This window comes from Hyperoodon ampullatus, assembly GCF_949752795.1.
Source record: "Hyperoodon ampullatus genome assembly, chromosome: 11".
NCBI classification, from domain to species: domain Eukaryota; kingdom Metazoa; phylum Chordata; class Mammalia; order Artiodactyla; family Ziphiidae; genus Hyperoodon; species Hyperoodon ampullatus.
This window is the reverse complement of record NC_136924.1, coordinates 24,186,811-24,198,879: the sequence shown is the minus strand read 5'-3', so window position 1 is coordinate 24,198,879 and position 12,069 is coordinate 24,186,811. Positions and strand designations below refer to the sequence as shown.

Here is a 12,069-nt window from a genome sequence, read left to right as displayed (position 1 = left end):
CTTAGTTCACATCTCCCAGATCATCTGGGTGGCCCAGAATATCTCAGCCCTTTCAATTGGACTAAAGAGATCCCAGAATGCTAATGCCTTCAGGTTCCTGGAAAAATCAAACAAAAATCATTTCTGGAGAGGAAAAAAAACCCCACATTTTTTAAGCCTAAAATCATTTCTACAAACAAATCTTCAAATACGATTTTGAATACAATCAAAGAAAGCCAGGCACAGACTGAGATAATGTGAATAAGAATCAGCAAAACCAGTAGGAAATAGATACAGAATTACATGGTCTCCAGATATTGGCACTGATTAGACTTTAAAATAATTATCTTCTTGTGTTCCAGGAAATAAAATACAGGATTGAAAATCTCAGCAGAGAACTGGAAATATTTTTTTTAAGACATAGCAGAATTGATAAAGAACCACTAAAAGTCCTAGAACTAAAACTACAATAACTGAAATTAAGAACACAATGGATGGATTTTTACCAGACTAAACCTTGCTAAAGAGAGAGATAAAGAATTTAAAAAACGGGTCAGAAGATCTCCAGAATAACAAAGACAGAGACAAAAGGCTGGAAAATACAGAGGAGATGGTCAGAGTCCTACCCACAGTCCAGCACCCATTTAACTGGACTCTCAGGAAAAGCATAGAGAGAGAAGGGAGAAAAGCAGTATAATAAGAGAGGATGGCTGAAAATTTTCCAAAACTGGTGTAAGACATTGAGCCCCAGACTGAAAATAAAATTAAACAAACTTGGCAGGGAAGAGAGAAAGGGCTACTTTTTTAAAAGTCAGAGGTTACTCCAAGATTTCTAGCTCCAGCAAAAGGGTGATGTGATTAACTGAGATAAGAAACAGGGAAGGAAGCCTAGGTTTGTTGGGCTCAGAAGGAGTCAGTGTGAAATAGAAATAGTAGATTCCAATTTTTACCTGTTGAATTTAACACCCAGGCAGGGATAACAAATGTGTCATTATTTCTTGAATAATTACTATTTTTCTTGTTATGTTCATGTTCCAAAACATGTTCCTGTTCCTTTTTTTTATTCTTTAAAAAGGATGAAACTTTCTTGTCTCAAGAATCCAGCATCCTCAGGCTTCCTTCCCTTCTTGCTAGAATCCATGGTTTGCCTCTAAGAGCTGATCTATGAATGGATATTTGCAGCCAAATGTACAATAACTTGCAAAGTACATATGCCTGATGTTCAAATGTAATTATCTGTTCATTGCAACCTTCACGAAACCCATCACAACAAAATAATGTGTTTTCTAGTTTTCAACACCATGGACCCCATTTTTTAAATACTATAAGGGCAAGTGACAGGCACCCTGTCAAAAGTGCTTTGATTTATCAAAATGTGGAATTTCTACATATGACCCTGATGTCAAATAGGGAGTAAATATAACTTTGTGTCACAATCTACAACATTACCTTAAGGATTACCATGAGTTTTTAAAATAGTTATTTGACTTCATTAACAGAAGAAAAAATAAAACACTGACTACCATAAATTTCTCTTTTTTTTTTTTTTTTTTTTTACTTAGAAAACAACACAACTTTCACAATAAATCCTGTGACTAATGGGTGAAAATGACATAGCATGCTTTCTTTTCAACTGCAAGGTTCCCAAAAAGGTTAAAAGATAATAATGATGATGATAACTAATGTTTATTGAGCATTTTCTACATGACAGGAACTGTTCAAAGGAACTTACATGGATTCACTCATTAAAGAGATTTAAAGATATATAACATAAATGATATACTGATGACATGAATAATACTATTTAATGGAAAATCAGGCTTTTTTTCAAAATTATTCTTTTTATAAAATACACTACAATTCTGCTGATACAGTTAGGGATGAGAAATATATATATATGAGAGAAATTAGGAGAAAAAAACCCACTTTACAATAACAAACTACAAGTAAATCTATAATTTTTCCTGCAATATTATATTTTTCTTCTGAAAGTAGAAATAAAATTTTCAAAAACAATGAACAGAGAAATAATTTTATTTGCAAACAACCTTTTACATGCCAACATTAAGTTTTAAAATATCATTAAATTTTAAAATATATTTAGAGAGTATCCATGTTATTGCCTTATGCAAAGATTAATTTTTCAACACTATGGGTCTAGTTGTCCCAGATGTTTACATTGTAGTATTTCACTGTTTAACTAATGCTGTATTATTGTGGTTTCACTGAATATCATTCCAAGTAGAGTCATTAGGAATACTTCAATCATAATTTTGTATAATTTGATCAAATTTCCTAATGTCACCAGCAGAAATGGCTAAAGACATACATTTTTTAAAACAGAGGACACTTCTAAGAGAATTTTACCTAATAAAATGCATGAGCAAACTTCTTAGATTAGTAAACGTCTTAAAGATTTACAAGTAATTTGGGACGTTATTTAACCACATTCTTGATATTATCAAGGGTTGAAATTTAGTTCTTCTCAGCCATTCTGACCATCAGATTCCTGGAAATTTTCTGTGTTGCTTAGCTTTTTATTTTTCTTTGTTTAACCTATTTGAATCTCTCATATAGTCTGTAACCCTTATTATTTAGAAAAACTATGGATTCATAGAATCATTTGGCTCTTCAGACCACCTAGGACCCCAAAGGTCTTTGAATCCAGTCTCTCACACAATATTTGAATGCTCTCTGCCACATCAACCCAAATGTTTTCCATCCCCAATGCCTGCCAAAATAGGGAATTATCCACATGACAACCCACTCCATTTTCAGTTTTCATTATTAAAAATGTCTTCTCTAAACTGAAGTGAAACATTCTTCTCCAAAACTGCCACCTATTTTGGATTCCACCAATCTCAGCACTGTCCCTGGCAGGATGACCTTGGGCAAGTCAATCTCCTGTTGCTTTCGTTTCCTTAGTTGTAAAATGGGGATAAAAAATGTATGTCATAGGGGTGTGGAGATTAAATGAGAATGTTATAAAGTACCTGGCACAATACAGGGCCTTTGTAAGCCGTGGCCTTTATTAGGAATAGGAAACCCTCCTCCGCATGGCTGCTCTCAGAAATGTAGTAGCAACTATTGTTTTCTCTCCTCCAGGCCAAATATCCCCATTTCCTTCCATTTTTCTTTGAAAAACATGGTATTGTCTTTCTTATTTTTCTAGTCATTCTTTCCTGAATAAGTTTAGTTCTTAGAGAGAAGAGTCAACTGCCAATCAAAAAAATTATAGCCACCCATTTTATCAACTTAGAGCAGGTTGTCATTGCAAGAAAATATCTATCTTTTCCCTATTGCTAAGTAAACCTCCTCTCCCCGTTCCCCCACATCCAGCGTCCCTAGAGTTGACCCTCTGGCAGTAGAAAGCAATAGGTATGGATACTTTCTGGTTCTAAAGTGAGGAGGAGCCAGAAGTGCCCCCTCAGACATTAGGATATATCTGAGAAGTTTCCCTCTTCATTCTGGTAGGATGTCAGCTCTTCCTCATCAAGAGTCACTCCTCCCTCTCCTCTCCATTCCTTCCTCTGGACTTCACAATTCTGGGTGGTGGCTCCATACGACATCTTCTTTTTGGGACTTGTGAAATTCTCATGGTTGAGTTCTGTCTCCTCGGCTAATTCATCTCTGTCAATGATTCCGCACTTCTCCTCAGAAAGGTTCTCAGGGTCAGCCCACTCCTGTTTCTCCCCAGAAGCAAAGACCCCATAGAAGATCACACCACTGTAGTGCACCAGGGCAGCTATGAGGAACACATTCTGCCATTCCTCACGGGTCTAAACAAGGAAACATGGTACCAATTAATATTTTAACCAAAAACAGAGATTAACAGTATCTTCTGGAGGTCTCCACTGGGACAAAAGCACTTGGTCACCCCAAAGGCAAATGCTGTGCTTCTCAGGAAGACATGTGGCAGAAGCATGCCCAGGACCCAAATGGAATTTGAGTGTTTAAAAAATGAAAGTTAAGACTACAATGAATATGCATTTTTTTAATTTAGAAGAATATTTACTAAATAAGCATCCTGTAAATTCCTTGCTGCACCACTTCACAGCTCTTCTAAATATACAAATGAGGTTTCCACTCACATAATAGGTTAAATTAAACTCGCTTTAGGAACCCACCATTGTAAATATCAGAGGTTCCCTCTTGCTTGCTTTGGATATATGACAATTTGAGCCATGAAAATGCTCAGTATTGACTGTCAATAGCTTAATTATAATCATATTTTCTATGAAAATATACTGTATCAAACATAATGGGAATTTGTGTTTAAAGTTAGGGGCAGACAGTGTCTGAGATTTAATGATCATATTACCAATCCTTTCATCTCATGAACAGACAAAGCGTGGATCCTCTGCCTATAAAATCCCCAAAGACCACCTTCCTTTTCTATCAAAAGGTAAGGAAAGTTATCCCACACTTTCCTCTCCAAGAAGCTGGGAGAATTTCTGAAGTCATATTTGCAATAGGCAATCCAACAACAAAAAATAGTTGGGTAAAAACTCCATAGTATCAAAACATGTTTATTTGCAGAAAGCAGCATCTAAAACCCTTTCAAAGACAGAGATTAAGAAACCATGTGGCCTGTGGCTGAACTCTGGATGGATCTGGGATCTTCCTGTGCCACCCACCCTAGTCTAAATACACAAATATTCAGTAACGATTTAGTGCCACACCCACTTAGGTTCTTAGGAAGGGTCATTAATGTCTCGTTTATTTTCTTCATAATAAGGAAGTATAACTGCACTAATATTTTCATGCTGGAACATGCTAAATGGAAATGGGCTGTAAAGTTTAATTACTTATGATTATAAAGCAATCAGGTAATTTATTTATCCTGAGTTGATTACCTCAGTTTCTTCTTTGTATCTGTAAACAGTCTATGGTATTAACACCTCCCCTCCACACACACACACAGGCCCCTTTTATTTCTCAATTTAAGAAACATAGACCCAAACATCAGTCAGCCCTGTTGCCATCAATAAACAATAATTTTTTATTTTATTTTATTTTTTTTGCGGTACGCGGGCCTCTCACTGTTGTGGCCTCTCCCACTGCAGAGCACAGGCTCCGGACGCGCAGGCCCAGCGGCCACGGCTCACAGGCCCAGCCGCTCCGCAGCATGTGGGATCCTCCCGGACCGGGGCACGAACCCGTGTCCCCTGCATCGGCAGGCAGACTCCCAACCACTTCACCACCAGGGAAGCCCAACAATAGTTTTTTAAAAGAAGAAGAAGAAATTAAAAAAAAAAAAAAGAAGTTCAAGTGACTCAGCCAAGTGAAGGACATACACACTTACACAGACTGGGGTAGGGCCTTGAGATTTTGTACAGTACTTCAGTCCCCTGACACTGTAACCCACAGCTCCAAAGGAAAACATTACCTTGTGCTTGGTCATCGCGCCCACAATGAGGGGACAGATCATTCCAGAGAGGGTTCCCACTCCGTTTGAGATCCCCATGAGAATGCTGGCATAGCGGGGGGCAATGTCCAAGTGGTTGACATTAAAACCTACAGTGAAGCCAAACACCTCAAAATCAGACTGAAGAACAGAATTCCAAATACATTTTGTAAAATACCAGCTTTCCTCAACTCTCATCAATCTATTTCCTCTACATGTAACTAATGGATACCTTTACTAGAAGGGCTGGGTTGAGGATTGTCAGGCTGTGTCTGCACATAGCAGAAAAACATGCTATGATTGATTAGCAATGACTACCAGGGGTTCTCCATGGGGAGAATTATGGCACCTGTACCTTCTAGGCTTAGAAGCCCAAAATAATGGTGTTTGGGGCAATACTGAAAAGCCCGAAGCCTGGATCACATTTATTCAGAGTAAACAATCACATGATCACACAGAGTGTGCTTAGAAGCAAACCCTGCCTCATAATATCCTCCCTCTTAGCTCTCAACTCGCTCCCAAAAGGCCACCATATGTTGGTCTGCCTTAGTAGCCACATGGCATAATGGAAAGGGCTCTTTTTTGATAAGAAAGATTTACACAAACATTGGCAGAATCTTCTGCAATTTTCAAAACACTTTTACGTACATACTTGATTTGGAGTCTGTAAATCTGGATTCGAATCTTATTTCCTACCTCTTAAACAAGTCATTTTTTAGGACTTTGTTTCCTCATCTCTAATTTGGGGGTAATGTTACTACTTAACTCATAAGGATGCTGTGAGATGAGACTCAGGGGAAATATGTATGCGAGAGCTCTTGGCAAACAACTAGGCTCTGGTTACTCTCATGATTACCAATACCAGTACTACTTCTGCTGTTGCCACCACTTCTGAGCACGCCCCTCTCTTTGAGGTCTTCTATCTATAGATAGCTCTGCTAGGAGTGGTAAAATAATAAATCACCAACACCTCACTATTAATCTGCTTATCAGGAGACAAGAATGAGTGGGATGAAGGAGGAGTGAAGGCAGAGGAGGAATAAGGCTTTGAAAGAGGAGGCATCAGGCACTGGGAACCAGTTCTACCAGTATAGCCCAGGGGTGCATTTTAGAGTCAGACAGACCTCGGACCTGGCAGCTTAACTGAGATGCAAACCTGGACAAAGGATTTAAATGTTCTGAACCTCAGCTTCTTCACCTATAAACTGGGATAATCAGTCTTATAGAATTGTTGTAAGAATTAAGTTAAATCATATATGTTAATTACATAGATACATGGAGGTGAAAGCCAACATATAGGTTCTTTACGGTTGGTTATCCATCTGCCTTGTTTACCACTATCTTCCCTGAGCTGGCAAAGTGTCTGGCACATAGTAGGCATTCAATAAATAGTTGTTTAATTAATTACCGATTTGAGCTCTGAAATTACAGCAGGGGACTGTAGGTTTTGTTTATTCATATTTTTATTTTCCTTGGTGTTGCTTTTTAATTCTCTATTTTGCGCAAAGAACTTGAAAACAGAATTAAAAAAAATATTTTTCCTAATCTGGCGCATTGGCTGGTTGTTGTTTTTTCCTACCTCCATTCAGAGAGAATTTTGAGAAAACCTTTCTGGAATAAACATACCTTCTCTTTCAGGCCAAAGTGGCAGAAAATCAGAATATAAAACAGCTGCAAGATTAATTAATCTTACTGTTGATTTGAAGGCGGTAAACACTTTATTAGAAAAGAACCCAGAGATAAGAAGCAATTAATATGATTGGCGAGTATTATATTCTGATACAAAGCCTAGGCATTTGCGTTCAGCTAAAAACAATGTCAGAAAAACCATTTAGGTTTCTAGCTGCACAATACTGATGCTTGGGGGGAAAACTGTTGAGAAACTGAGACATTGATAGATTTTTTTGAAGCAGGCACACAAAGTAAATTGCACACAAGTTGGGAGAGTCAGTCTTCTCTAAATATGACATTTTCTAAAGCAGGCATCACCCATCCTTTGTTTTTGTTTTTGTTTTTTTTCTATATTGAAGCTTTATTACAAAGTTATAAAGCAGAGCTTTTTAACAAAAAATACACATTTGGGTTTGCTCTTAACACCCAAGTACGTCTGAGAAAATATTAATATAAGCCACTTGAAATAACAGATTCACATCCAAAAGATTTCAACAAATTTATACATTTTATATTGGGTACTTGCCATCCCTTGTATCTTTCTAATCTCACCTGTCTCAGCTCTCTGGTCTATACTCAGTTCCTAAGCTGAGCAAGTCTTCCCTGGCATCCTATTAACTCCTTATAAAGTTGGCAGATAGCAGATCCTAAGGAATCATCATCCCCATGACCATAATCCCTCCCACAGTCTCACTGTTGGATCAGATAAACCTTTATTCCAATCCTAATTACTTAATTTATCTGCGTAAGTTAAGTCACATTTCCAAGCATCAGTGTCGTCACTGACAAAATGAACATAGCAATACCCTTCTCATCGGGCTGCTACAGAGATTAAATGAGATTATATCTACAAAGTGGCCAGCACTGAGTAAGTGCTGGAAAAAAAAAAAAGTGGCAGCTGCTGTGACTCGGGCTGTTGGATTTCTCTCCTTCTCATTGTGGCTTAATTGGCAATCTGGGGACAATATGAGCCTGAATATTTCTATATCTCTGGGAACAGGATATGAATTTCTTTTGTATCACAGGGCTATCAAAGAAAGGTGTTCCTTAACATCCTACTAGAAACAAGTCATTACTGCTCTATCCTTGCTACTCAAAGTATGGACTATTGCAGCGGCAACAACATCACTGGGGGACTTGTTAGAAATGCAGGATCTCAGGCTCCACTCTGGACCTACTAAATCAGAACCTGCATTTTGCAAGATCCTAAGGTGATTTGTATTCACACTAAATTTTGAGAAGCACTGGACTAGATTAAATAATAATTGAACAACAATAGTGAATACTTATTGTTTTATGCATCTGGTACTGGGCTAAGATCTTCTAATGCTTTATTTCCACTAGAATGTAAACTTTATGAGGACAGAATCTTTAATTTTTTTTTTTTTCCCTGCAATATCCCCAGTGCCAAGAACAGCGTCTGACTCTTGGGAAGTGTGAGTGAATAAATGAATGATCTCAGCTCACTGCAATCTCCCACAACCCTATGAAGTTGCCGTTACATTGCTCCAATCTCTAGATGAGGAAACTGAGGCTTGAGGATGTAAATAACTTAGCATTTTTTTTTTCTTTTATAAATAGTAAGTAGTAAAGAGGGCCCTTAAACCCAGGTCTCTGCATCCCCAAACACATTGTTAGCTGCACGCTACTTTTAATGCAGACATTTTTTCCTAATTTAACTATTTATCAGCTCTATTTACAGTTGACCCTTGAACAAAGCAGGTTTGAGCTGCACGGGTCCACTTACAGGCGGATTTGTTTTTCAGTAGTATATACTACAGGACTACGGGATCTGTGGTTGATTGAATCCTCAGATGAGAAATTGAGGATACAGCAAAACCCGGGATGCGGAGGAACATCTTATACAGAGGGCCAACTACAGGGTATAGGCGGATTTTCGACTGTGCTGGGGGTCAGCACCCCTAACCCCCACATTGTTCAAGGGTCAACTGTATTTTGATAAGATCAAGCCCCCTTTTTATGTTAGTTTAGACCAGAGGTTCCATGTTTTTCTGTTCTGGGATGTTAGCACCCTGTTTGATCTTTAAGACAGCCCAGAATTGCGGAAAGAGCACAGACACGAAGCCTGTCAGGACTGCACCTTAGTTCTTCCTTTGCTACCAATTTTGTGACAGTAGGAAAGTCCCCAGTTTTCCTGAGTTTTAATTTACCCCTCAGTAAAATAATGGTAATATCACTTGCTTCATAATTTTATCAGATAGATGCAATATATGTGAAGTGTTCTGTAAATGACACTTTTTAGTCCTACAATATGTTTTTAAAGTTAGAAAAAAAAACTGAGTTTTACTTTTTCACCCAGTTTTGCATAGGGAGCTTCTGAAGTCTGTAAGACATGATATGCTAGCGCCGTGACCTCTCACACAGTAGACTGGTTTCTGCTCCAGTAAAATGGGAGACTGATAGCCCTTAGGGTAGCTGTGAGAATTACAGGGGTTAATACACAGAGTGGGCTTTGAACAGTCCCCGGCACAGAGTTTGTGCCTGATCAATGTTAGCTCTCATCATCACCATTATTATTTTTACTTCCTGCTCTCGCCTGTTTAGAAAGTCACATCACCTCTCTGGACCTGAATTTCCTTGTTTGGAAAATGAAAGCCTTGGAGTAGACAAAAATCTAAAGAAGAGTTCCACCCTTAAAAATTTCTGATTCTATGACTATATGTCAAATGACTACATCGTTTGACTTTTGAGTTAATATTAGCAGCTCTCCAATAGGAGGTGAGGATTGAAAAGGTCACGAGAGCCTCCGTTAGTTAGGGTGACCTGGTTCTGAAGTATGAAGGCGTCACTTCGTCCAGCAACACACGCGCTGCCCGTGCCCCAGAGGCAGCGCCTGCACGTTGTTTGTTTCCAAGATGGAGAAAGTATCAACAATTCCAGCTTGACTGGGCTCCTAAGCCTGGTTCTCAGTGATCTGACAAAATCATCCCCACTAAATGAAAGTCTCTAGCCAGTGGCCCTGATCCTTGGGAATGGCTTGGCTACCAAAGGAAGATGCTACAATATCTTCTCCTTCCTTCCTCCCAAGTCTTGCTGGATCTATGGAAAAGATTTGGAAACCCAAAGGACACTTTACCTGAAATAGCAAAACCACTAAATCCTACGGCAAGCACCAGAAAGGAGATAGCCATCCCTTTGGTATGGGAAAAGCCAACCACAAGGAGTAAGGTTGCCTCCATGCCAAAACCTGCAAATGGAAACAGCAGGGGGGAAAAAGTCATTTTCATGTCAATCAGCCCAAGTTCATGAATTTATCAGATAAGAATCTGTTTTTATTTCCATGGACCCAAGTTTTTAGTACATACATTCTGGCACAATGTTTACAATCTTATTGGGGTGTTTCTTGACTACATGATGATGCTAATATTACCCAGGTGTTCTGTGAGCCTTCCAACATTTTCCTGGTGTACTTTGAACACTGAATGGTCCCAGGAGGTATGATGATGCCCGTGGGATGAGGGATGTTTATTATCCGTTGTTCATGGGTAGTTCCCCCTGTCATTTCTAAATACTAAAACCATCAGTGACTCTCCTTTGATTACACAAGTGATGGTCTCTCACAGAAAAATGAAATAAAAATAAAATTAAAAAATAAAATATTATTATTGCCAAAGGTGACTAGAAAGCTGTAGTGAATATCTGAAACAAAAAGCAGAGTCTCACCACTTGTAAAGCATAAGGCAGAATCTTCCCTTTCAGAAGTGTGCCAAGCTCTCAGGCCTCTATATAAAGCCACGAGATATTTACACAGAAAATACAGCAGGACAAAAGTACTTTCTGTTCCTTTCATTCAGAATAAGTGAATCCAGCACAATAAAAAAGAGTAAGGAAATTATGAAGATGGTCCTTCTCATCAACACACAGACACAGACACAGACACACACACACACACACACACACATTCAGCCGATAGCAGACAGAAAGATGATATAAATACCATTTCTAGGTACATGAAGTACCCTGGGAGGTAGAAGACAATGAAATGATGCTTCATACTGGGGACCGCCTGCTGATTCCAGACATCACCACACATTTGTCCTTTGAGTTACCTCAAAGACAACAGGCCCAAATCAAGTCTCTGTTCCCCTATTTTCACTCTGAAACAAACAAAGCAAACTACCACCACACTCTTTCTTCTTCTCTAAATTAAACTTCTATCCACCTGTGTTTAGAACCCCAGACTTTGTCAGACGGGCCTGGGTTCAGATTCCATCTCAGAATCACAAATTGTGTGATCTTGGACAAGTCACCTCACCTCTTAGATTCCTCATCCTCCTCCCCACCACCCCTTCCTAATGGAGCTCATAATACAACCTTGGAACATTGGAAGGTTAAATGAAATTGGGTATATAAGGTGCTGAGCACGATCGTCGGCCATGGGCACAGCTCAACAAATGGTAACCAAAAGTCCAATGCAGAAATCTCAGAATCATCTTGGATTTCTTTCTCTTCCTCAGCTTTCACATAAGATAAGAATCCATGGGTTTGGCCTCAGAAATATCTGTCAAATCCGACCTCTGCTTTCCCCTCCTCTGCCATTGTCTTAGCTCTGGGCACCACTATCTCTCACCTGGACAACTTCAATAACCTCTTTACTTTATTGGTCTTCCCATCTCTTCTTCCCCTGATCCATTCTCTAGATAATTATCTTTCTAAACCACAAATCTGATCAGTTGCCCCTTGCTTAAAACCCTTGTCAATGGTTACGTATTATGTGTACAATTCTGTATAATAAATCCCTCCTGCGGCTCCAGCTTCATCTTCAGCCATCCTCACCTCCTTGCTCACCACCTGTAGCCTGTAGAAAGCCCCCTGTTGTCACACAGATCTATCTGCTGTTTCCTGATCACAGCACTGTTTTGTGCCCATAATGTATTTCCACGTACTGTTCCTTCACCTGCAGTGCTCTCCTCCCACCACTTCTCTTTTCTGGAGGAATCTTACTATTCTTTAAAGTCCAGCTCACATATTGCTTCCTTTAGGAAGCTTTC

At 39.0% G+C, this 12,069-nt stretch overlaps 1 protein-coding gene across 3 annotated transcripts in view; it reads right to left on the bottom strand.

The window, feature by feature from the left end:
• Positions 1-3,413: 3,413 nt before the first annotated feature.
• Positions 3,414-12,069, bottom strand: part of SLC17A8 (solute carrier family 17 member 8) — a gene marked incomplete at both ends in the record, with an annotated part of 58,601 nt that continues 49,945 nt past the window's right edge. For all 3 annotated transcript variants that reach the window (XM_079715634.1, XM_079715635.1, XM_079715636.1), the window contains 3 exons: positions 3,414-3,758; positions 5,369-5,496; positions 10,155-10,265. In XM_079715634.1, the coding sequence (XP_079571760.1) occupies positions 3,414-3,758; positions 5,369-5,496; positions 10,155-10,265 (584 nt within the window). The remainder of the gene's footprint in view (positions 3,759-5,368; positions 5,497-10,154; positions 10,266-12,069) is intronic.